We start from the raw sequence: 26,767 nt of genomic DNA on the forward strand, positions 1-26,767 counted from the left end.
TTTATATTTAATTAGACCCAGTGACACGCTTTGCAGCATCCCAGAGAAAGGGTCAAAGCAGAAATAAAATTGAAGATCTGTCTAGAAACCCACAGATTCATTCTGGCTGCCAACATTTCCCCAGTCCTGTTTACATAGACAGCTGGGAGTAGGAGCCGAGTAATTGGCAGGGACTGGGAGAGGAAGGTGGGCAGAGATAGATATAAATGTACAAACAAATTTCTGATGTAGGAATTTTCCAGTTGCTTCTGACGCTGGAGAAGTCACATATATGATTTATGCATGCATGGTTGATCATTTTCCCTCTGAAGTGTAATTGATAATTTCTTATTCACATGTGATACAAGTAGACGGCTCGTGAAATAGCTCTGTCCATTGTCACTCTTGTGGCAGTCTTTTGTAGCCACGACACGTAATTGAGCCTGTCCTCTAAATGCTTTAATCCCAGTAGTTTATACTTTAAGCTACCTCAAAAAGAAAACCCCTTTAACTCTGGTGCATTGCCAGAGTAGTTGAGACTGCAGCTATTTTGACTACACTCCATGGGAGGTAAATCGCCTCTGTCTCTATGGGAGCCGCTGTGCTCTGGAACTGGAGTCCCCGGGGCCCACTGCCAGGTGGCAGCCTGCGTTCGTCCACTCCTCCCTGCCTGGCAGTTTGTCATCTTCTGTCTCCTTCAGCGCTGGGACCAGTCACCAGCCCAGCCCGAATGTAGCTCCCTGACAAGACGGCATCCAGAAAGGCTCCCAGATGCTTGGTGAGGTATCTTTCAGCCTGAAACCTCAGCAAACCTGTGAATTGATGCTGATAGGTGATCTGTGCTTCAGTGATTTTTCTGTGGAGTGGTGATTTCTTATTCATGGGCCATCAAAATGCTGCCCACCCCTCACAAAAGCATCTGTCTTCCCAAGTACAAATTCCTGATTTATGTGACTTCTCAAAGCCTCAGAAGGTGGCCTGCAGCTGGCTGCATTTTCAGGCCGTGGTCAGCAGCAAGAATATGTTGCCACAATGAATGGCAGGGAAGGACAGCTGGAAACCCTTTCCCGGTGGTCACTGCCCTGCCCTTTTGAGGGACCAGTGAGGCTCCTTTGAGCAAGGAGTCTTGTTAATGGTGTCCCAGTATGTACTTGTCTGGATCATTCTCCACGGTTGTCCTGGGTAACCACCCTCTTATTTGTTCAGACTGTGTACTTCAAAAGTAACTGGAGAAGATTAAGGAGAAATCAGCTACTGCATGGATTTATCCTGAGAAGCACTAGCTGTTCTGTGGAAAATGCTATGCATTGCTGTTTTCTTCTAGATGGCTCTGAATTTGTCTTGTAGATGACGAAGTGCGGCAAACTTTCTGCAAAAATATGGCCATTTTTCTCTTAATATTGAGAGTGGTCTGTGAATTACTGCCTCTCTCTCTTTTCCAGTGCTGGGGATTGAACCCAGGGCCTTTGCATTAAGCTACATCCTCAGCACTCTTCCCCTGCCCTCCCTTCGTGACACTGCTCTCCGCCCCACTACTCTCCACTCCTCTCCCATCCTCTTCATTGCCCCCCTCTTAGTCTCGCTTTCTTCTTGTCTGTCTGTCTGTCTGTCTTTCTGTCTTTCTTTCTTTCTTTTTTTCGAGACAGGCTCTCCCTATATAGTTGAGACTGACCTGGAACTCACTATGTAGCCCCCCGGCTGGTTTCGAACTCACAGCGATCCTCCTTCCTCAGCCTCCCGAGTGGTGGGATTCCAGGTGTGCGCCACCACGCCCGGCTCTCCTTGTTAATTTTGAGAATTTGCCCCAGGTGGGGCTGGAACTGGTGCTCCCGTTGCCTCAGCCACCCAGGGTGCTGGGTTTGCAGGTGGGCATCACCACACCCAGCTGAGCCCCTCTTTTTCCTAAGATTTTGCAAATGATGTGCTCAAGTCTTCACCACTGCCAGCCCTAGGGTGTCAAGGCCCTGTGTCCAGGAGCCTCGCATTTCCTGTTACAAATGCCCAGCACAGGAGCCTTGTAGATCCCCACTGTGCTTTTGTTTGAGTCCTGAGGTTACCTAGAGGGAAATCAGAGGCCAGGGGTGGTAGGTGGGTGTGTGAGGCCAAGGGGCGTGCTGCTTTGGGTTTCATGTGCAGCGGGGGACTCTGCTGTGTGGTGTCGCATTGCCGTGAGGCTTCTTGTCTGCAGGTGTTTCCTTGTGGATTCTCCCGCCAAGCCAAGGTGTTGGACACTGTTTCCTTATGGCAGGGGCAGGGAGGCAGTGAAGTAAGCAGTGATGAAGAGCACCTCTCGGAGGCCACCCTGCCTGGCTTCACATTGTGTCCCCACCCACAGCTGCGTGCCCTTGGGCAATCTCGTGACTTCTGTACTTCCGTCTCTCTTCTGGGTGGTGCAGATGCCTGAGGATTTAACACAGGCAGGGACTCAAGCTGTGTGTGGCGCAGAGCAAGCCCAGGTAATAAGTGTCAATTCTTAAGATAGTGATGAGAGAACAAATAGTGCAAATCATTCTAATTTTGAATCATTAAGGAAACACTGCCAGTAATATTTTAAGAGTTCTGACCCCTTTCCTCATCCCCGACCTCAAGGGTGAGAGCTTATGGGTGCATGCACCTGTTTTGAGATTGAACCTCAGGCAGGCCCCAGAACCTCTCCAAAGTGCTGACCTTAAATGCAGAAGGGTTAAAGAAAGCAGCAAGTGTAAGGAGCCTGTGTGTGCAGTTACAGCGCTGCCTTCCACGTGTCGGATGCAGCGGACGAGGTTTGTACTTGGAGTCAGGCAGGGCAGCCGCGTGGAATCAGTCTGCGGAGCACTTAGTTCCTTCACGCTCCCCCTTCCCTAGGCAGATTCTGAGGTCCCTCTGGGATATTGTCCGCAACTGCCTCTCCTGCTCCCAGCCCAAGAGGCAGGGATGCCGGACAGACGACAGAAGGAGGGGGAGACGCCAGGGCGAAGAACCCAGGGCAGCCCACGGTGGCCTTTATGTCCCACAGCTCCAAGTGTAGGGGAGGAGATGCTGCAGCCTGGGATGTATGGGGCTTCTCGCTCCTCAGAACTTGAATCCTGAGCTTGGGAGAGTGAGAAAGAGCACTGGGTGTCGCCCCCAAGCCCAGCCAGACCACGCTCAATTAAGAAATGCACTTTGTTTAGTGCCTCTTCGTGGAATGGCACACATATTAAATTTTCAGCTCATTCCAGGACTATTTCTTGAGCCAAGTGGGTTACAAAACAAAACACTAGAGTGGGAGACCAGGACAGGGACCCATCTCTAATCCTATGGCCTTGGCAATGACCCTTTCTACCTTAATGTGCTCATCTATAAAATAGGATGGCAGCAATATCAGGTCTTCTCATTTAGAGTAGTTGGAGGATTCAGTGAGAAAAGAAAAGGTGGAGGGGAAACATTGTGCTGGGTCTTAAGGTTGTTTTGCCCAAGTTGCGAAGTCCCCAAAGACCACCAAGGAGTCAGGTCGGATGCAATTACAAGAGGAGTTTACTGCAAGCTCGAGCCTGGACCCTCAGGTGTCACCGTCGCAGCGGCTTCAGACTGACAGCCCAGATCCAATTTTGAAGTGGGTTTATATAGGGTTAAGGAAACTTTTTGCTTATATAGTTTCTATTTTTAGCTCTCGCTTATCATTGGATATTTGAGGGGTCCTGGGAGGGCTTTTACATTTTATTGGATATTCGAGGGGCAACGGGAGGGTACTTACTGGAAAATTACCTAAGCAGAATCAATTCCTCTTTTAATAGAACATCTGATTTTGTAAGCAAGGATACCAGCAGGTGGACCTATGACTAATACCTATATTAGTTAAATGAAGAAGAAAAAAATTCATCTTTGGATCTTAAAAAGAAGGACAGAAACAGGGTGAAGATGCCCTAGGATAACTTGCACTGAAAGAGGAACAGAAACACAGGGAGACTGTCATACAGAATGAAATTTTACAGAAGGGAACTTTTGCAGCTTTATTCTGGGCAAGGGGTATATAGAGGGGGCACAGAGGGAGCCCACCTTGACCTGAAAACTTGGTCCTCACAAGATCACTCAGGTGGGACAGGTATTCAGGGTGGGTGTATGGGTGGGGCCCTGGGCTCAGACTGCCTGGGCTCAACTAACTTTCTCTTGACCCACTTGAGTGACCCTAAGAAGTTCTGCAGCTTCCTGTAACACAGGTTGGAAGCTTTGCTTGAGGCTAATCCTACTAACTCATTGTGGACTTCCTGGGAAGATTCAACAAGTTATTCATACTTTGAGACCTTACTTGGTTATCTTCCATTTGACCTTTCAACTCTGTTTTCCAGATGCAGGAAGTAGGTTGTATACCTGGTGATACTCAGAAAAATGTGGTATGCACACCTTTACCCTGGGGTGATAGTTCTCAGACAAGAGGCAATGGCTGCTGAGAAGTATCCCAGGGCAGCCAAAAGCTCAGTTGTGAGACAAAAGCATTCCTTAGACCTTTTCTAGGCATCTTCTGAATGGCAGTTTGCAGAGGGTGTCATTGTAATTCAGCCTGATAGTGACCCTCTGGAGTTCATAAAGAAGTACAGGAGGGCAGGGCAGTGGGGCAGAATGTGCTGGGAGTGCCCTGACCAAGCTGAGTACCAGGTGAGCACTCAGGTGGAGGTGAGAGCCAGGTGTCCCACAGGCCTGGAAGAAAGAGTCTTACTACACAGCCAGGAATCCAAACACTCCACACCCTTGTGTTGGACACTGCAGAGGGAGTAGGAGTTTTCCAGGAGGAGGCATAAAGAGGGGCATCCTATCCACCTATGTTTTTCCTGTGGGGCAGTCACTGGCTCTTGGATTTCCACCTAGGGCCCTGCTAGGGTTTCTGAGCTACTTCAAGTCCCTTAGATTTTGTGACTGTATGCAGTGTGAAAAGTGGTTCTTCTGGGCTTGGCCTACCTGGGCCAAAGCTTTATGTTTAAGAGGTGTGGAGCTACTCAGTACAGAGTAATAGCCAGAGCACATGTGGCTCTTCACATCAACATTAGTGAAAACTACATAAAAGTAAAATTGAGTCATCAGTGATGCTAGCTAGCTCCATTTAACGGTCTCAGTGGTCACGTGTGGCCAGTGGCTACCAAGTGGCCAGCACAGGGGATATTTCCACCATCACAGGAAGCTGTTGCTCTGGATGGAGCCCTGGCATCACACAGAGGGGAGTGAGTGGGGTGTTTCTCCTGCTTGTCCTCAACTCCAGCTGTGTGAACCTGCATGCTGACTGTGCAGGATGCCCAGGAGACATTGTGCACAGAGACATCTGCCTTGGTTCTGCTGTTTTCTGCCTCAGTCCAGCTCCAAGAAAGACCACTGATTGTCCCAGTGAAAATGTGGCTTGTTAAATTAGTAAAGTAAATCTCTCATACCCTTTTTACTACACAGAAACCTTCCTGTGACCTCAGATCAGAGATCTGGTCGGAGGACTGAAGTGTCAGGGCCTTGAGGGGGTAAAGACCACTGCTTGGGAATTCATAGTGGGTGAAGGGAAGCCAGCAGTGATCAACACCGAGGGGAGGCTGCCATGTTAACAGCCCACTGTACCTGGCATCGGAGTCTGCTTTGCTCTCAGGAGTTCCCAGCCTGGGTAGACACAGCCCACGGCTTGGTAGTGGTCATGGCCAGGGTGCCCTGAATGCACCTATTGTTTTGAAGCCTTTTTGACAAAATCATATATGCCAACCTGCACTTTTAGATCCACCAACAGAATGTGTTCCTAAGGACCAAATCCCCATCACAAAGCAAAAAGAACAGAGAAATCACCTGCTTGGATCACACAAAGCCCTGGCCCAATGGCACTCACCTTTGAACCTGCCACCTTTCTGTGCTGTACTCAGAGTTTCCATTATAACCCAGGATTTGCAAGACAATTTTATTGTGTTCTGGTATCTCAGGAAATTAGACAGTGCTAGTATAGTATGTCAGGAGAGATGACAGAGGTTAGGAGGCTTGCAGACACCGTGATTTATGGTTACTATCTGAACTGACTTGAGGAATTTTACCTTAGCACAGGTTTGGTTATAACTTTCCAGACTAATTTTTATTCTAAATATATCTTAATAGCTTCCAGATTTTATAAATTATAACATCTGCTGCATCCGCTGTGGGAGCTTGAAATTTCAGAGTTAGCGTATTGGTAAAGGTTATTATAGGGAGATAGAACTCTTTTCTAGAACACTGATTCTGCCAGTCATATTTTCATGAGCCTTTCATTGTTCAGGAGGATTTCTCATGCCAGTGAATATGAGGTTAGGTTAAGAAAAATACAGTGACTGTTAAGAATTAACAATGAAAGTTATATTATCATTAATCTCCTTCAAAATACTCCTCCTTACTCCCAATACACCGATCCCACCTTTCTTGAAGCTTTCTGAAGTAATTCTGGGACGTCCTCTTTTTTGGGTTAGTGGTCTGTTGTAACTGCCTCATTGTCCTGAGTTGATTCCAAACGTTTACCTTTCATGGTCATGTTGACTCTGAGAAAGAGTCAGAGGTTGCACAGTGCAGATCCAGGGAATAAAGTGGACGAGGAGGCACTGCAGTGTTTCCATCGGAGGGCAGGTAGTCAGCAGTAGCGTGCCCTGTACGTTTCGGTGGCTCCTCCGGTCTCTGCTTTCTCAGTCTCACATGGTGTCTTCAGACCTCTACCCATGCAGTCCCTGCATGGGCTGCTTACTTGTCTCCGTGCTTCCACTTCGGTTGTCACGCATAACTCATCAGAGGCACCGGCTGTGTCTGGGAAGGTGAAACAGAGGTGCTGGTGAGTTCATCTTGGCTGAGGCAGAACAGGCAATTTAACTCCTCCCTTCATGAAAAGTCTGTTTGCAGAAAAGAGAACAGAAATTGTTTCATTTTACCTTGTACTATAGGCGATTAGGGTTCTCTTCCTAATTACTAAGAATCAGAAGGGTCACCCATTGCCTTTTCATAGAAGATTTTTTGCTTGCCTGCTTTCCCAGTAATGAGGTACTGAGCATCACCAGGGAGCTAAGGGTGGAGCAAAGCCAAGAGCTTCAGTTTACTGAAGTGAAAAAGGATATGAAGGGAATGCTGCTCCCTCCTTCCAAATCAGAGCTCGCCGAATAATTCAGCAAGTTACTGTTGGTGCTCTTTCTGTGTGTTTTACATGAACTGTTCATCTGAAGGATTGCAATAGGAATAACAGGAACTTTGGAACATGAATCAAACCTCATGAGCTGGGGAGAAGCTGGTGGGATTCATGAGGCATCAAACTATGACTCTCCGTATATTCTTGTGCTTATGTATAAGAAGTTACTCCTCCATATGCACATATTCCTGAAGATGCTGATGGAGATATGCATTGAGGAGCAATTGCAGTAGAGGGTGCTCTATAAGTCTGCTGTGATTGTGTCACTAACCTGCTGAACCTCCTAGACCTGGCCATCTCACCTTTAGCACTCCTGGTACTGTGCACTGGCTAATTCCTGGTGGTATGAAGTTGTTCTGTGAATTTGAGGATATTTACTGGCGTCCCTGGCCTCTGTCTACTGGATACAAGTCAAAATCCCATCCATGAAGACCACAAATGTTTCTCAGACATCATCCCGCTTAAGAGCCAGTGTTCTGTTGCAAGAGACATCACTCTCTAAGCTGTTGAGTCCTTCGTCACCAGTAGACTACAGGGGTTTGCACAGATCCTCTCAGGTCCCCCTCCCAGCGTGACCATCAAGTTGTCCTGCCACGTTTGCGCCTTGAGCTGAATGCCACCTATGCACACAAGTAGGGATGTGTTCTTCTTAAAGCTGACATAGCTCTCATTTACTCTCCATTCACCTGTAGAATCTCTGTGTATCCAGTTACCAAATGTACCTGCATATTTTATATCCCTAAACCCAAAATACATTTACAGTGGCTCTGATTTTGTTTTTAACTGAAGTTTAGCTATATAGGAGAAGACTCAGGATTTGGCTGATACACGTGTTTTTTCCCCCCTCTCTTTCCCACAGGAATTCTTACACTAAAAAAAGCAAATGAGCTCCTGAGCACAGCCGTGCCAGGCAGTTTCCTGATCCGAGTCAGTGAAAAGATCAAAGGCTATGCCCTATCCTACCTGTCAGAAGAGGGCTGTAAGCACTTCCTCATAGACGCCTCTGCCGACTCCTACAGCTTCCTGGGTGTAGACCAGCTGCAGCATGACACTCTGGCGGATTTGGTGGAATATCATAAGGTAAAGTGATTCATAAACTCAGTTTGCTTTCTAAATTATTGTCCTACAGCAGCTCTAACAAAGAAAGGCAATTATAAGAAAACTGATTGAGATCAGTAATGGGAGGATCAATCTTTGATAATTTTTCCCAATAATAGGGATTCTTAATTGCATTTCTTTTCTCACAAAACCTAGTTCTTCCTCAAATACTCAAGGAGACCCCACTGGGGCAGAGACCATCAAAGATGTTAACAAAGTTGTGCACATACTCACCACATCTGGGAGTAGTCTAAAGTTAGAATTCAAGCCCTAGAGAAAAAGCATAGGGATGAGAATCTATTCAAAGAGTATAATAAACCAGCAAAGCTTTGTATAAATCAAGGATCGAGGAGTCATATCTCTGAGAAAGTAGGAAGGACAATCACAGAGCAACCATCCTGACTGTGTGCCTTCTGATTGACAGGAGGAGCCCATAACCTCCTTGGGAAAGGAGCTCCTGCTCTACCCCTGTGGTCAGCAGGGGCAGCCACCTGACTACCTGGAGCTCTTTGAGTGACAGTGTCCATCTGGGTCATCCTACGACTTCCAGCTGGGTTTTCCTCTTGACTTTTGTGTACGAAGCCAGAGTCACCTTGCAGTGGAGCCAATCTGGAAAGTGTCCCTGAAGTCTTCCTTGAAAGCTCTGTTCTGCACAGACCCTGCAGTTTAATATCAAGGGGAAACAACCTCTGCTTCATCTACACTCCAAAAGTAAAGAGAGGAGTCCTGACTTCAGCCATGACCTAACATGAAGGATGTGACTTTAATAATGGATATAAGATAAAACAAACACAGAAGAAACTGCAACCCTTTGAGTATCTGAGTGTACTTCAAAAACCAATAGCTTCTGTGAACTTTTCTGTGACTTTTCCATTCCCTTTTTGTATCTCAAAAGAACTCAGAGTCCTGCTTATATGAAGTTCCACCTTGGTTTGGGAATGCTGACAAAGAAGCCCTGTGACAATCTTCAAAACATACCTCTCTCACTGTGGGTATGAGAAGCAGAAAAACAACTCACAAGTGTAATACATATTGGACATTTTAAAATGTAGAGTGAGAGGCTTCCCATATATAAAAAATACATATGGATTGTAGGAAAGTGAGCAAGCATCTCTGAGTTTGTTTCCTCATTCTAAGGAATGGGGACAGTGCTTGTGCTGTGTCTGTGGTGCATAGACAAGAACACAAGTCAGCTGTTTGGCTACTACTTGAGTGTTGGATTGTGTTCCCCAAAAAGATACCTTGAAGTCCTAACTCCCGCTATGTGAGTGTGACCTTCTTTGGACATAAGGTCTTTGCAGATGGATATATTTTAAGACAAGGGTAGGACCTAAATCAATGGCTAGTATCATCACAAGGAGAGAGGGGTTTAGAAACACAGATACACATGGGGAAGATGGCCATGGGACAACACAGGCAGACAGGAATGCTGCTGCTGCTGCTGCTGCTGCTGGGCAGGGACACCAGGGATGAGGGGCAACCCCCAGATGCCAGGAGAGAGGCAGGGAACAGATTCTTTCAAGAGCTTCGGAGGAGACATGGACTTGTGGATATTTTGATTTTAGTCTTCTAGCTCCCAGGACTGAGAGAGAAAAAATGTCTAATTTCAGTCACTGAGTATATGGTAATGTTTTACACAGCTCCAGAAAGTTAATATAGTAGCTGATGTAATTATGAATCTGCACACCTCATAGACTCCTTCATAGCGGCACAGTCATAATGAACTAAACACGGGAGATGGGAAAACCCTTCCAACAAAGTAGTTGTTTAGTTCTGGGACACCTGTCTGTTCAGCTAGGAATCCTATGTCCCATAGCAGTGCTACTCACAACCTCTGGCAATTTGTGGTTGAACATTAATCAGAGGAGAACTTTGGATGGGGACTGGGTGGCTGCACCTCTCAATATCACTTTTTTTTTTTGGAGGATGGAGATTTACTTATAGCACAGGTCTGGCTTCATGCATGAACATTCTTCAAAATGGTCTCTCTGATGGTGCTGCTGTGTGTTCATAGAATCATCGGTTGTGTGGCACACTCATGCCCTGTGTAAAATGTTACCAGAGAAGAGGCTGGTGTGTGTTTCAGTGATAAAGCTTTTAAACATACATCATGGTTAACTTGTTTCTTGAAATGTTTTGCATGGTTTCTATTGTTAGATTTTTGTAAGAACTCTTAGCTTTCGTTTCTGCCATTCCACTATTATACAGAAACTCCCTTCTGTTTCCATCACTTCCCACTATTTTCTGTATAATTTTGGACAAGTTTCTTTACCTCTCGGAAACTGCTTTTGCTTCTGAAAGAAGACATTTTTAACTGGGTGGTCTTTTTTCTTTTCGTCCAACTCTGCAGTCTTAAGTTGTATTACTCACTGGAATGAATGAAATAACCATAGTTATGAAGATACATATGATCCCAGCATCACATGACTGTATTATCTGTCTACACTACATGACTGGAGGAAGATTTAGAAAACAGGAAATGACCCGATTGAACTAAACTAATATTACAGGACAGAACATACTTGGGTTCTATACTATTTCCCTGTTGATGATTGATACTCAGAGGAGTAAAGTATCTAGTGTCTGATGATATAATGGCCAGAAATAATGCTTGAAATTCTTTGGGAAACAGAATGGTTTGTGGATTCAGAAATTGACTAAGTGGGGTTAAAAAGGCCAGGATTCAGTGTATAATCCTAGTGATGGTCCAAGGTGACACCCAGACCCTGGCCCTGGTCCCCTTTCTAGTGCCTTACAAGACCAGCTTCCTGAGACACCTCCCCAAAATCTCTTGGTCAGGGATGTTGCCCCCATGTTACTGTCCAGGTCTCAACCCCAAGGACTCTGACCTGCAGATTTCAGAGACTTTGGGTCTGTACCCAAATGCTACTCTTTTTCCGAGTTGATTCTTCTGTCCCTCAATAAGACTCTGGACTCTCCCTCGTTCAGTTATCTCAGGTTTTCTGGTCACTGCTTCTGTATCACCAGAGCTTCTCTCCCAATCATGCCATCTGCAGGGCCCCTGGTTCTTATATCCTGTCCAATTCTGCTGTACGAATTTCCACAGGGAAGTTAGCTTGTCCATTCATGTCACCAGTAGTGCTAGGCCTTGCCAAGATGTGTGAGTTGGCTCCAGTCTTGCTCTAGGAAGTGGAAAAGCACAGGTATAGTTTAGGAGAAAAAGGATCAAGAGAAAGAAAACATGAAGATGGGGAATGGACAGGCCACCAAAAATATCTCCAGAGCATTTACATTTAAAACATTGCCTATCTAAGCTAATGCTTTGGAATTAAGCTACCCTTTTAGTGTAATGGCACATAGTAATGCAACACGAAATCTGCTTTTGGGTTAAAAAGAGAAAACTTTTGGCTTAAATTTTTACAATTTCCCCTTCTATAGAGGTATCTTTCTTAATGCTCTAGAGTCCCAACATGTCACTTTCATACACTCATATCTTGGGGCTCTTGCTATTTAGTGCACAGAGAAGACTCAATGTTGTTTATAGGATATCATGGGTATATGTCCATAGGAACGTCTTTGCTTTCATTTTTGTTAGTAATGTGGTAACTTTTAAGCCAATGTACGTGCCTTTCTTAGAACACAAGTTTTCTACAATCATGTCTTTATGTCATACTTCTATTTGAAGTATCTATTTGGAGATATATAATTGTGTTTTTCTCCTCCTCAGGATAGCTACAAGTCTTACCTTTCTCTTAGCTTTCTGTTTTTCTGTTTGAGTAATATCCCTTACTCATCGTTTTAATTCCTTTTTTTTTTTTTTTTTTTTTGACACCAGGGATCAAACTTGGGTCCTTGAACTTGCAAGGCAGGTGGCAGAACCACTGAGCTAAATCCCCAGTCCTTGTGTTAATTCTTTCTGATGTACTTTAGGAGAACTGCTCATCTCTGTCACTTATTTCCACACAAAAGATTAATTATTTTGCAATATCAATTCTGTATTTTCATATCTCCAGTGGATTTTAGTACTACCATTATGTCTCCTGTTTAATTGCCATCCTTCCTCTTCTTTCCTTATTCAGGGATCTTTACCTCTCACTGCTGTCCATGACTGGAAACTACCAGGAAGCTTAAATAAAGTACTCTCATTTTAATCTGTGATAAAAAGATTATCTGATAATTAAGTAGCTGGATATAGAGAAAACCTAAAAGGTGTGGATTTGGATTCTACCTTTATCATTAGCCATGTGCAATCTTGAAAGAAAAAATGTTAATAAGGCTGTGTGAGCTTTGATTTCTTCATCCCTAAATCAGGAGTTACTAAATACACCTGGGTTCTGAGGATTAGGAAAGAAATGTGCACCTGCCTTAGAGAAATATTTCCATGAACAGTAATCATCCCCATTATCCATTACATTTTACACTCCTGGTACTCTTCACTGTGGTATAGTTTTCAGGTGTGGGGCCAACAAAGCATCCAGGCAGGCCAGGCCCTCTTTATTGACAGTTTATATAACCAATAGGATGTGAACCCAAGTGGCCCATTTCCTAGTTTCTGTTAAGATTTTTTTTTCTTTATCCCTCCCCCCTTTTTTTGGATACTGGGGATTGAACTTGGGATCTTGGGCTTGTGAGGCAGGTGGCAGCACTACTGAGCTACATCTTCAGCCCTCTAGGCAGATTTTTAAGGGGAAAATGATTGACAACACCCAGGTTACTACAGTTGCTCATGGATTACTGATCACAAATCCCCAAATGTCTGCCTACCTTTTAGAAGAGAAAACTTATTTCTTTGGGACTTACTCTGCCTATTTCCCCAACAGGTTACATGGGGCCAGGCTAAGCCTGATGGCTAGTGGGGGTGAGGCCCCACTGCCTTTGTCCATCTAAGTAACCTTTGGGTTTTCTTCAGCTAACAGGATGCCTTTTATGAAGTCTTTTCATCAATTGTGTCAAGACTCCCCACAGCACTGTGCCCCAGGAACCAAATACAGTGGTTAATACCCTCTCCTTTGCTGGAGGGAAACTGTTTTAGTGGTGTGGCAGAGCCCTAGCAAATGCTTCTCAACTAGGCCACTCCTATTTCTGACAGCCCCACACAGCATTGATCTAATTTTTACATGGCTCCGTTTAAGATTAGGAACTGGAAGAAAGAAGAGGTTGTTAAATAAAAATTTCCCTCAACCTTTGCTTGATTTTGAGGGTTTTTCTATTCTTTTGATTTTTAAAATTCTTTTTTTTTTGTGGGGGCGGGTATCAGGGATCGAACTCAGGACCTTGTGCTTGTGACGCTTACAGCAGAACCACTAAGTTAAATCTCCAGCCCTTTCAAATTTTTCTCAAATGGGTTTCAAAGCCATAGCATGCCAGGTAATGTCCCTTACTGTTTTGAAACACCAGTTTGACAGTGGGGTTAGATGCTACAAGGTCAGGATGGAGGGTGAGAGCTGCCCACACTCTACTTACTGTAGTCCAGCCTACAGTGTTGGACTGTCCAGCTGCTGAGGAAGAGAAACAAATTCACATCACTAAACAACCCATACCAGGTTGAGGGACATTTGGTGAGTTCTGGGCAGAGGTTGCAATAGGTGGCCTGACCATCCCTGACTCTCAGGTGACTGTGGAAAAAGGTGCATAGACCACTTTTCTCCCCAGAGTGACATCTGCCCTCGCAGGCTGTGACCTTCTCCACACCAGACCTACCCACCTCCAGTCTCTGGTCCACTCTTATTAGAGCTGCCAAAAAGCCAGATGCAGCCCAGGGGACCCAGGGCTGCTACTCCACAGAGCATGTTGTTTGGAGCCTCAGCAATGCAGAGAACTTCTGAAAGGCACCTCTGCTGACAGGAAAGAACATATTCTGTGTGTTGGAAAAAACCACCGCCCAAACCCCCTAACCAACTGGCACAGTCCCCACAATTTTTGGCAGCAACAGCAAAGCCCTGGGCCTGCTGGGAGAAATAGCTTTGAATTAAAATATAAAGTTAATCAGAATATGGATCACTCAAAGCTGCCAAGTAGCTGATGTGTGTTGTGAGAAAAACACACCCATCCCACTGAGAAGCAGCTCTCAGAAACAGTATCAGGTTCTCTTTTAAAACACGCACACACACACACACACACACACACGTAGTCCCACCTGCTCTTCCCTCCTACTCAATATGGTTTTTAAATGTCATATCTTGGAATTCTGCATGAGAGCTGTTCCTGGATCACTGTGTTAACACATTCTCATGCCTTCCTTGGCTGTCTCAGGTGGGGCTGGAGATATAGGGGCAGAAAAATGGTAGGAGACCAAAGCACAAAGAGAGCAGACTCTGGACTCTCCAAGGCCAGAGCTCTTTTCTCCACCTGGACATGGCCAAGGGATAGAAAGATCACACCACACAGTGCTCACTTGATTCTGGTTGAGCCTCCTTACAAATCTTTTAACATTTCCAAGCTTCAATTTTCTGCACCTGAAAAATGGAAGTAATGATAGTACTTACCTTGTAAGCTTGGTGTTATGAACATGTTTCTTGGCTATATTCCTTACTTCAAAAATGTCCTTACTTCAACCTAGGGGAATCATCAACTCCAAATTATTGAGCACAGAATTTAAGGTAGAAATTATCATTACATTTTACACTCCTAGTACTCTTCTCTGTGGTGCAGATAGAGTTTTCAGAATGACAAAAACAATCTCTAATGCATGGTCAGTCTGTAGTGGTGCTGATTTCATCCAGGAAGTGCTGGACATACTGAGCTCAACACTTGCCAGGTAGAGTCATAAATGAGGAGCTGTGTGCTAAATACTGACTGGACATACACAACTGTTATGCGTCTGCTGTGTGTGACACTTCCTGAATACGTTACCAATATTGACTCATTTAACCTTCACAACAATCCTACGATGTAGATGTGATTGCATTCATTATTCATTACCCTGACTGAAAAAACGGAGGTACAGAGATAGTAAGTGGCTCATTTAAGATCATATAGGTTTCACCTGAAAGAACTAGAATTTGAGGAGTGGCATGGTGCATATTCCTTAAATCTCAGCACTCAGGAGCCTGAGGCAAGAAGATTCCAAGTTCAAATTCAGCCTAGGCTATACAGCAAGACCGTGTCTTAAAAAAAAAAAAAAATGGACTGCAGATGTAGCTCATTGGTAGAGCATTTGCCTGGAATACATGAGGCCTGAGTTCAATTTCCAATACCACAAAAGAAATGAAATAATATGTAAACAAAGAAATAAAATTTATAGCAGGGCATGGTGGCACATGCACCTGTAATCCCAGCACAAAGACAGGAGTATCGCAAGTTGGAACCCAGCTAAGGCAACTTAGTGGTTTAGAGTCTGTACAAAGGTCAAGTACACAAAAAAAAATCACAAAGAAACAAATATTGGAACTTAAATCCTGCTTTTCTAGCTGGAAAAGCCATGATATGAATCACTCACTGTACTGAATTCTGGGAAGATTAGATAAAACTAGATAACGGATGACTTTTCTTGAAAACAAATTAGTAGAGCAGGTTCTGCGTAATTATTTCTGTAGGTCAGATTCTCTCATTACTGATGTGTGGAAAGAGGCAAGCACATTTATCACTATCAAGAGGGGCTGGAAGGTAGAAAACTGGAGGCAAAACAGCAAAAGGAGGCCAGGTTCCTCAGTTGGAGGCAGTGGTGTTGGTGAATAATTAACAATCAGTTGGGGGAAAAGGTATGGGGTGGAGGGTAGCAAGGCTTGATTAGTAGCATTTCTCAAATGCCAATATGCATGGTGTAAATGCTACTGTGGCTTATTTCAATATGCCAACCTGTCTTTGGAAAGAAGCTGGAAAAGACACTAATTGGCTCTGATACAGCTGCATCAGTACCAGTGGGGGAGATTCTAGACCACAGCTCAGAAAGATACCTGGTTAACAGGAAGCTGATGGGAGAGAGATAGAGCATGGGTGTGCAGAGTAGGAAAAGGGCTTCACCCTGTCCAATCCTCAGCGTGTCCTGGCAGCATCCTTCCTGTGCAAGACACAATGTGCCAGGTCCTTCAAACCAACTTCATTACTGCTCTCCTTTGCTGTGTGAGTTTAACTTTCAGCATCCTATTTATGCATCAGTCGGGCTTTTTCTTTTACTTATGCCTCAGGCAGAGCATGGAGACAGATCACTCGACTGTATTTTCCAAGAGCCTCTGTCCTTCCATAAGGCTGCTTTACCTGGATAAGCTTTAAAAAGAAATAAAGAATTGAGTAGGCTATTTACCTCTTCAGCCACTCTCAGTAGTTTTTAAAGCTTACTTTTTATCCACTGTCCTGGCCTTCTGTGCCATGCAACATAAACAAGCACAAAGGGCAGACTAGTCTGCATAGTGCAGCCCAGCACCACGGCTGTGAGAAACTCTTAGACCTGCCCAATTCTGTGGTGTATATATTTGATCACTGCTACCAGGCCTGTTGGAAATGCATCCTCCTGACCCTGATCAGTCACAAATCCACCCAGATCACTGCTGGGACAAGCCAGACAGTGTCCTGAAGCCTCTAGGATTACCACAGTATAAGAAAATATTAAGTACAGAGTGGAAAGGAGGCTTGCAAAGCACATCTCAACTCCCTGTAATTCAAAAGGCCAAGCAGTTCAGGCTTTTCATTGTGGTCTTCTTCCTCTTGCCTGGTATTGATTCCTAGGGGATATGTGACAGGGACTGGAGGCAGCTCTTCCCGTCTAGGTGTCCGAAAGTGTTAAAGACATTGGATTTCAGTGATATACACATACCTCTATTTATAGCAGCGCAATTCATAACAGCTAAATCTTGGAAGCAGCCTGTATGTCCTTCAACAGATGAATGGATGAGAAAAATGTATTTATACACGATGAAAGTACTAATTTCCATAACGAAAGTCAAACTTGAGTCACAAGTAGGAAAATGGTTACATTTTGAGACCACAGTGTTAAGTGAAATAAATCAGAAGCACAAGCTTAAATACAGTGGACCCTTAATTTATGAACTCAGTTCTGTCTCAGAGGCTGTTTGTAACTCAAGTTGGTCAACTGAAAGCTCAAGCTCTTCTACCCAGCCTTCAAAGTCTCGGTAGATCTCAGTGTCCTTAGAGAGACCCTGGCCCAGGATTTCTCAATTAACCCCACACAGGAAAGGATGCTGCACTGTTCCTTCCAGAACTCTTTAAGGATCAAGTTTGTATATGAGACCATCTGGAAGCACAAGCAGCCGGCATTCAGGTCATAACTCAATACTGCACTTGAGTCATAATTCAAGACCCAAAACTCAAGTTAAAACTAAAATTCTGGTCATAACCAGAGTTGTTTGTATGTCAAACTGGTCATAACGCAAGGGTCCACTGTATTGTATGATTTCTCATACACGAGAAACCCAAAATATGAATATAAAGAAAAGTACAGAAAGATAATATCTCTCCCAAATGGGAAGGGAATCAACAGATGGAGGGAGGTGAGGAGGGGAAAGGAGGGAAAGGGGAGGAAAAAAAGCATTAAGATGTGTTTTGTACACACACCCACTCCCCACAAGGAATGTAAACATTATGTACTGCAAACATAAAGAAAGAAAGATAAAAAGAAAGAGAAAGGAAGAACTTTGTAGAAAGAACTTTGTAGGAGACATTTCCGGCATCTATGGGCTAGAGGCCAGGTAGAAATACTTTACCTGTCCTACATGCCTAGCACAAACCCAGCAATCACACCCAGCAAAGAATTACCTTGAGAAGTTCTGATCTGCTCATAAAAATGCTTTCCAAAAACTGAAGACATAGCGTTATTATTCCAAGAAGAAATCAAATCCACAAATCATATTTTATTAGCTCTGCAATACCACCTTCCATATATGTCTTGTGTTTTAATTAAGTTTTATGAAGTACCAGTACAAATCAATACAATGCCTTTTCTTATACCAACAGTTTGAATGCTCTTGAAGCTTTTAAACAATGAGTTTACTGTAGGCAAACAGAAGGAAAGGAATCAGAGATAATTAGCTCATGCGTCTGGTGCTGGCTAATAAATAAATAATCCTCACATGGATGTAGAAACCACTCAATGTTGACTGTACTTATTTTTAAAAAAACACTTTGAAACTGTAATAAAATGCAATATTCAGAAGCCTCTTGATGACTGAGTAGAACTGCTTAATTTTAAAAATAATTGAGTTATTTCCACCTAGCCCGGGGTGAGTGAACATGTAGCAAAAGCTTCCATCTCACTGGACTCTGGAAAGTAGATTGAGTTTTTTTCTCCTGCTTTTCTTCTAATGGAAGCCAGAAGCCAGGAAAAGCACCCTGCTTTGAAAAGAGATTGTTTGGTTCATAACTTTGGTTTATTTCAACGGGTAAGAAAGTGACTTTTAAATATATCAAGTTATTGTCAGTCTGAATGCATTTCCTTTCCGGTAATGTGAAAGTGTCTTCGCCTTTTCCTCCAGTGTTCAGCTGTTCCTCTTCCTGCCCATTTTATCTTCAGATAAAATATCTACACACCTCTTTCTCAGTGGCCCAGCCGGGCTTCCCCTTGGTCTCAAGGCCTTCAGGGCTGCGCAGTATGCACATTTGGCCAGTCCTGGAATGTACTTCCAATCTGATATTCTGAACTGAAAGTTCTCACGAGGCATCTAAAAATATCTTCTTAAAAAACATAAACATATATATGCTAACTTGTGCTCTCTTAGTAAGGCTTGCAAATTGATAATTAAATAAGCAGTCACAAGCAAAAAAAAAGTGCATTTTTAAATAAACAAATGGAGATGGTTAAAAAGATGACTCGAAAGATAAGCAGATGATTTTTGGTTAATCGTGGGGAAAAATGACACAGTATTTATGGTTACTGCTCCATCTGGTCCATCTGACTGCCTATGGTCTTCATGAGGCTTATGAGAGTGGATCACCACATTTGACTTGGTTTCCTCTGCTGCCTTCCGAGACTTCAACATTCCTACCATTGAAGCCTCACTGATAGAGGAGTCATTCATATGAGGAGAAATGTGCTGCCTTTCATGCTAATGAACTCTTTACAAAACTAGTCTTAATTCATGAATATTTCAATAAGCATAGGAAACAAGAGATCTCATTTTGTTGTAAACACAATCAAAACCTCCACACCACCAGGCTTATCATCTCCCAATCATTCTGCCTTTGTCAGACACTTCTCGGGTGCATTTGGGCTGTGTTTGCAGGCACAGTGGAGATTTTAATTCCTCTTGCATAAAAATGGAGAAAAATGGAAGGCTCTCTCCTCTCATCTCTTACTAATCAGTCAGATTCTCTTTGCGCCCTTTATGGCGGTCTTTTCCTTGTTGCAGCCATTTTTTGGTAATTGCAAAAGGAAAAAAAGTGTCTCTCTGAATCCAGCCCCTAGAAGTTCATGTTTTCTTGCTGCTGGTCTTCTGTTTCTGTTTGCGCAGGTGAGCCTCTATCTCGTGCCGGAAGACCAGCATCCCAAGTTGCCCATGGGATGCCTCGTTCATGGCCTTGGACTGCATGCACATCTTGTACTGCTCAGGGGTCAGCTCGTCCACACAGCGCTTCTCATGCCAGAGGTGGAAGAGTCCCCGAACGGGCGTCCGCACCACTATGAGGTTGCTATGGAGATACTTGCGATACAGGTGCACGTCCTCTCCACCCCAGCCTTTGATATCCAAATCAAATCCACCTGTCAGGAGAGAACGCACCGTTTAATAGCACCTACATGCATATCTTATCTATCTGGGCTTCTCTGCGCTGCACAGGTACAGAACTTTCCATGAAGAGCCATTGGGCAGGGATTGCTTTATCACTCCGCCAAGTTACTGAGCTGCCAACAGGTCAAGGGACCCCGGCAATGCCCATCAGACTTGACTTTCCCAGTGGACAGCACAGATTTCTGGAGATAACAAGACCATGGACAGAATTCTAAGCATTTGCTCACTCAAAAGAGCTGGGGGCAATAATAACAGATGGCCCTGACCCAGAGCTAAGAGCTTCAGCAGCACCCAGTGCGAATTCTTGGGTTTCTGTCTGGATGTGGCTTCCTCCTGCCACTGCAAGCAGAATACGGAGGGGCTTCAAGGGTGTAGGAATGAAAGGAGATTTCAGATCAGAAAAAATCATGCCCCCCAAAAGAACTCTTCTTTTCACACATGGCAATGACCCCGAGAGGCTGCATGATGGTAAAGTGAGTCACGTTAAGAGGTTTGGCCTCAGTGTTGGTTTGGATGTTTTAGGAAAGAAACTAATGAATTCCTTTGCAAAGTCTGTCATCGTCTGCCGAAGTCTCACCTTTGTAAACTGGGGCATCCTTCTCTCACCGAAAGCCCACCAGGTCCCATACAGAACCAACAGCCTTTTTATTGTTGTTCCTTTCTCCCCTAGGAGATGTATTCAGGTCTTGCAGGAAACAGCAAAGTGACTTTTGGCATCGCTCCTCAGATGTTCTCCTGCAGATCTTTCATTCCCTGCACACCCCCAGCCACACTGATCTGATCACGGCTGTGCCTACAACTGGGGAGCAAGGCTCAGGCACCGGAAACTACAACCAACCAAAGAGTCCCCAGTTACTGGCCTGATGACTGACGTGGTGTCTCAGGAGGCAGGCAGAGAAAAGGGACCAATTCCGAGTCACTGGGCCAGGATTTGTGTCTTAGTCCTTTTAGAAGCTGCCACTTAACCGCTCAAATTTTAGTTATCTTTTTTTAAATCTCTAAGTGAAGTATCATAACCCAGTAAGGTAGTTATATAAGGCTAGTGCTTGGATGACTGTAGGCAATTTATTCCTGTTACTGTTATTACAGCTTTTTAAACACAAGACCCACTTGCCGATAAGTACAAGACTGTGAAGATGGGCTCTTCCAGGACACAGAGCTCTGAGGTCAGAGGACGGGCCCCTTCCCAGCCTGCCTTGCCCTGCCATTTGGGGCACAGTGACATTCATCTTTAGGAGAATCCAATATGATACACATATCAGGATGAATCCAAATTTGATAAGCATCCTCGCAGGATCATCTCTTTACAAAGAGTGGAAAATGTTTTAAAATATCATTTTGGGGACTCTGAATGGACATAGTGACTTAGGAATATTTAGAGGCACCGAGGAACACCCGTGGTCAGTTGTTGGGTATCCTTAGAGCAGCCACCAGTGGTCTGGTGCCTCTTGTGGGACTTAAACTAAAGTGTTTTGTTGTTGTTGTTGTTGTTGTTGTTTTGTACCAGGGGAGAAATCCCTGGCCGCTAAAGGTTGTTTTATCCCCCTCTGCCCTCTCTTTTTCTTTCTCCCTCCCTCCTTCCATTCATCCCTCCCATACTTCCCTCTCCCTCTTTCCATCTGTGATCTTTCCCCCTGTGGTCCTCTTGCCTCACCTCCCTAGTAGCTGAGATTATAGGTACAGTATATACCACCCTGTCCTATCTTTTCCCTTCCTTTTCTTTCTCTTCCCTTCTTCCTCCCTTTCTCCTCCCTCCGTTTCTCCCTCTCCTCACTCTCTCCAAGAGCCTCACCCCTGCTAGGCAAGGACTCTAGCACCAAGCCACACACTCAGCCCTTCTATTTAACCTTTAGTTCATGTCATTACTGGGAAAAAAGAGCAAAAAACAAAACAAAACAAAACAAAACAGCCAAACCTGAGGCTGCTCCTACTCCCTGATTTTAAAACAAGAAGCTTAGAAACTTCTTGGCCTTGAGCCCGAAGCAAAGGTGGGATACTGAGAGAGAGAGCAGAATGCAGTTCCTGGGGCCCTGGGAAGGAGCACTCCAGTGCCTTGTGGACAGGGCCTCCCTGGCCATCAAACCCTCCGTTGAGGTTCTCAGCAGATTATTTCTTACTACAGTGGTATGGGACCCCATTCTGTTCTCTTCAGAGGCGCGTGCATAAAACTGCTAAGGGGAAGCAGTGAGGTATTTCCAGGGGGACCCGCTGTCCTCATCCCATGTTTCTCGCTTGCTGTGAGGCCTGGGGTGGTCCCTCTACCTTTGGGAGCCTTGGTCTGTTTAGCTGAATCCTGCCTTTTTGCTCTGCACTCTGGAAACCTACGGGTGTGTGTGTACACGCATGAATGCATGCATGTACATAAGGACACAAATGCACACTCAGGCTGGGCTTGGTGATATCTATAACTTTCCGCACCTTCCAAGAGACTGAGTCAGTCTGCATAGGAGGCTCCCAGCCAGGACCCACACTAGAGCCCGACATGCCTGAGGACCAACCCCAAAGCTGCGTTTGTACAGCACAGGGAAATTACTCCATGCTAGTGGAGACTACAGGGACCAAAATGCTGTAGGCTCCCAAGGCCCCTCTCATCTAGCCTGCAGCAGTGACGCGAGAAATACATTTTTAAAGGTAATGGCTCCACCTTGACCTCCAACTCCTGGGAAACCTGGGGGATTCTCTCAAGGGCTGTGTGCAGAGCAGCCTCCAGGTGGCAGTAGAGACGCAGCTGTGTCTCACCTATGTTGATGAAGTCTGAGCGATACTGACAGGTCATCCCAAATCCAAAGTCTCTCCAAAATCCAGTTTCCTTCTTTATGACCTGCAAAGAAAGCACGATCAGCCAGGGATTTAGCTCAGTGGTTCTGCCGCCTGCCTTGCAAGCACAAGGTCCTGAGTTCAATCCTCGGTACCAAAAAAAAAAAAAAAAAAAAAAAAGGAAAGCACGACCAGACTGGTGCATAAAACAGAGTACTCACAAACTCATGAGAATAGCATCCCATATGGAGCCCCGCCCAGTCCTGAGAAACTGCCACATGCCTGTGTGGAAGAGAGATGCACCCGATCCTTACAGACAGGAACACGGCAACCTCACCAGCCTCTGAGCAGGGCCTTGTGAATTGTGGCTTTGGCACCTCTGGCTGGAATGTTTCTAGGGTGTAGGCATGAACCACACAGCACACAGACACAAACACACACAATCAATCAAAAACGTACCAGGAGAACAAGTTTTTGGACAGTGCCATGGAAAAGCCACCTACGTGTCTGGACCCATATCAGTGCCAACAAGAAGCCCAGGCCTTGGCCCTGCATGCAGGACTGGGCAGGGAGCCAGCACAGGGCTCAGGAAGTTGAGAGAAAGGATAGAGAACAGTTTGGAATTCAGCTGCTCTGGCACAGCCCACAAACAGGACTCCTTGGGGAATAAAATGAAGTTCCCAGGGGACTCCCGGTCTTGCCCTGGCTCTCCAACTCTGCTACCTCTCACTCAAGGAGGAAAAGGGTGCTCAGAGGGCCAAGTTCTGAAGAAAGACTCAGCTCATCCATCCAGACACTTTCAAACCCAGCTGCTCCAGAAAGCCCACACAGAGGTCCCAGCCTGCAGGGCGGCCCAAAGGCCATCCAAGCAACAACTATCTATTTAAAAAAAAAATAAAAAAGAAAAGAAAGAAAGAAAAAAGCAAGACCTGGCTCTGTTCAGTCTCGTACTTTGCAAATAAATTTCCTATTTCCTTGCAAAGTAGATTTTGCTGAGGCAGTGTACCAACACTGTGAAATTTATATATATTTTTCAGGCAGAGTTGATTCTGGAAATGGTTTTGAGATCTTAATAGTTATTTTTTTGCCATTTGTATAGGTGATCAGAGGAAATAAAGTTCCTTTCCCTGGGATAGAGCATGGGAGGCTGCAGCAGGGCCCCATTCCGGACGTCGGGCTCTGTTGGCCGCCAATCTGGAATAGCAGCATGCGAGGGGAGAGGGACGGGTGGCAAAGTCTTGTCCCACTGGAGCACTGGCCAGCCTTTTCACCTCAGCCAGGTCCCAACATGTCTGCAAGCCTTGGTTTCTTTGCTGTATCATGTGGGGGTTTAGCTAAATCACCCCTTTAACATCTGAGCATCCTATCCCTGTTAGTCCATCTTCTGGAAGCTTTGAAATGGCATAAATTATATTTGATGAACAGCTTGCAGAAACGTTGAGGAAGCTTAACAATTTTTTTACTCTGGAACCCATGAAACCTTCTTATTTTCACTGCAAGCTATTGGTAAGTGTTACTTACACCAGTTAATCTGCATCAAGATCACCTAAGGAAAGCCTGGGCCAGTGAGGTTTGTGGACCATGTTCTCCCATGTCATGTCTCCAAAGCCACTTCAGACAAATGGCTGTCCTACCACATAACAAGAAAATGTCATTCATATCAGCTGGAAGGAATCAGCTTTCAGACAAGGCAGGAAAGTCTGGAAAAATACACACTGGGTCATCTTTTAAAAATGGATTTTGTTCCATCCTTGTCATCCCAGCTTCACAGTTTCTGTTGAGGATAAAGGCTTAGTATTCCCTGTGCTGGTCTGGATGCAAACAAGTTCCCTAAGCTTTTGGACAAAAGGGGAGTTGGAGAGAAGTGCCAGTATCCAGACTTCAGCTATTTGGCTGAGGAATACACGGAATTTAAAAAAGAAAGCTCCTCCACATAGGAAAGGCAATCAGCCAGGGCTTGGGAAGAAGAAACAGTCTCCCAGACTCTGGACTGAATCCATGTACTTCCTGACAAGGTCAAACAAGCTGAAGGGTGATCCTCACCTGAGGACAATGTGACAGTGACAAACTGATTTATGACCCAGGGAACAAGCTATAGAAACAGGTACAAAAGTTGGTTTTAAAGCTGGCAACCTGCAAAAAGCCATTATGTAAAGAGCTCATTTAAATACAGCCTTTTGTGGAAACCCATTTGGTTGTGCCCACAGCATATAATTTCAGGGCAAAATGGAGTTCACTTATTAGAGGTTCCGCCACCACAGCTGGCCATGCCACTAACTGGAATGCTGCTCTTGCCCAGAAGCCCAGTGCAGTGAGTGTTCTCGACCTCATGTCCAATACTGCCACATTCCCACGGAAAGCCCTGCATGGCTTCTGGGTACGAGGAGAATAAAGTCCTCTGGCTCTCTTCAGCTTGGCCTGTCTGCACCCCACTGCCCTTCTCACTCTCCCTGTTATACACAACCTTGTTCCCACTGCATCCCCAAACTCCCTAGGACCACATGCTTCCAGAGAAGGACCCCTACAGTTCCCTGCCTGGTCACCCTTCCTCTGCTGCTCAGAGTAACCATCTGATCCCTCTGACCAGTGTCAGTGGACCTGCCAGCCGCATGTCCCTCTCTCCTCTCAGCCTGGTCTGCCTTCACTGTAACACTCATGGCTTCCTGATTATATTGCCGATTCATGTGTTTCTCGGTGGGTGGTCTTCAACCACCACTAGCAGTGAATGTAAAAGTCCAGTCTTGGCCTCATTGGCTGCTGCATCTCCAGCCCCAGAACACTGTCCAGCACACAGCCAACAATCCATAGATACTTCCTTGCTGAACACAGGGAGACCAGGCCTGGGCAGAGATGGTTCCCACCTAGGGAAACAGATACGCTTCAGGAGGAGACAGTGTCAGCAAGCAGTTCAGCAAAGCATAGGAAGTCCAGGGTTGTCAACTCTCAGTACTGTGTGGCTGTCGACCAACAGGCAAAACTGTTTTCGCTTTCTTGGGGCCTAAGGCTTGACTCCTTAGGAACTTTGCCTTGGAGCTCCTTAGGAGCTCTGCCAGGATGCTCTATTTGAGCATAAGAATATAGTCACCAAAGGTGTCTACAATGCAGGTGGAGAAAATCCTTAAAAACAAAGTTGCACAGGCTGGCTTCAAACTTGTGACCCTCCTTCTTCAGCCTCCTGAGTAGCTGGGATTATGAGTGTGCACCACTGTGCTCAGTATGCCATCGTCATCTTTACAATGCATTTCAAAGGCCCTGGCCTCCTCTTGCTCTCCTTGCACACCTTTCCTCCCCACCTCAGAGCATGCAGGGCCTGAGTACTCCACAAAAGGACGGTTATCAGGCCGGCTTTCTTGCAGGAAGTTTGCAGAGCCATAGCTCCATGGGTGATCCACACACTGGGTGATTATTTTCTATTAGGAACAAAACACAAATCACAAATCAGCATCTCTCCCCAGAGCTGTGGGAAGCGTCTACCCTGCAGCTGTACAGGGAGCCGGAGGCAGGCAGCGCCAGGCTGCCTTAATGGGACTGACTTGGACAACTGCCCATGAAGCAAGCTGGACCCTGAAATAAAGTAAATAACAAACACTCAGGCAGAGTATCTCCTCTAATGCACACTTTCCCGAGCACCAGGGCTGGTCTGGTCGGCCTTGCGTTCACCAGCGACGCCTGTGGGCTGGAATGGGTATGGGCAGGAGACCCATGCAGTCACACAGGGTCTCAGGCTTGGAAGACCCCAGTCTTGCTGCTGCTGTCTGAAAATTCTATAATACTTTTGGAACAAGGGTCTGCATTTTCATTTTGGTCTGGGACACGTGACTTAGGTAGCAGTTCCTTCCCTGTGAGCATCGAGCACCATGAGCTGTGGGTCTGGCTGGGGACTGTACTGCACATTTTTGTTAGCCTGAGGGCTCCGTGATCACAATGCACAGGGTCCAGGAGGGCTGCATGTCTCCTTCTTGTGGTCTCCTACTATAGAGGTAGAATGCCTTGTTCACTTTCAATTGGCCTATTGCAATTGAGCCCAGAGGAATCCTAAGATTGCTATGGCCATCCCAGATCCATTTCTTGAGAAATAAGTACTTTGGAGCCACTCAAAGAATTGATGTAAGAATGGACTCAAATGCCTCCACCTTTCAGGTTGGTCCTAACTCATATTTTCTGCAAGTCTTACTTT

At 45.3% G+C, this 26,767-nt stretch overlaps 2 protein-coding genes across 6 annotated transcripts in view; one reads left to right on the forward strand and one right to left on the reverse strand.

The window, feature by feature from the left end:
* Positions 1–9,878, forward strand: part of Sh2d4a (SH2 domain containing 4A) — a 60,992-nt gene extending 51,114 nt beyond the window's left edge. The window contains exons 8-9 of the mRNA XM_010624916.3: positions 7,956–8,176; positions 8,619–9,878. Coding sequence (XP_010623218.1) covers positions 7,956–8,176; positions 8,619–8,711 — 314 coding nt within the window. The 3' untranslated portion in view covers positions 8,712–9,878. The remainder of the gene's footprint in view (positions 1–7,955; positions 8,177–8,618) is intronic.
* Positions 9,879–10,302: 424 nt separating this feature from the next.
* Csgalnact1 (chondroitin sulfate N-acetylgalactosaminyltransferase 1) overlaps positions 10,303–26,767 on the reverse strand; it is a 296,177-nt gene continuing 279,712 nt past the window's right edge. For 3 of the 5 annotated variants that reach the window (XM_010624876.3, XM_010624871.3, XM_033765461.1), the window contains 2 exons: positions 22,573–22,654; positions 17,867–19,805 (listed from right to left, as the gene is read on the reverse strand). In XM_010624876.3, coding sequence (XP_010623178.1) covers positions 19,516–19,805; positions 22,573–22,654 — 372 coding nt within the window. In that variant the 3' untranslated portion in view covers positions 17,867–19,515. Of the gene's footprint in view, positions 10,564–11,043; positions 11,338–13,859; positions 14,711–16,050; positions 16,361–17,691; positions 19,806–22,572; positions 22,655–26,767 lie in introns of those variants that run through there. The other 2 variants (XR_004517882.1, XM_010624869.3) reach the window with 2 other exon arrangements.

Source organism: Fukomys damarensis, unplaced genomic scaffold, assembly GCF_012274545.1.
Source record: "Fukomys damarensis isolate Sample0158 unplaced genomic scaffold, DMR_v1.0_HiC HiC_scaffold_18, whole genome shotgun sequence".
Lineage (NCBI taxonomy): Eukaryota > Metazoa > Chordata > Mammalia > Rodentia > Bathyergidae > Fukomys > Fukomys damarensis.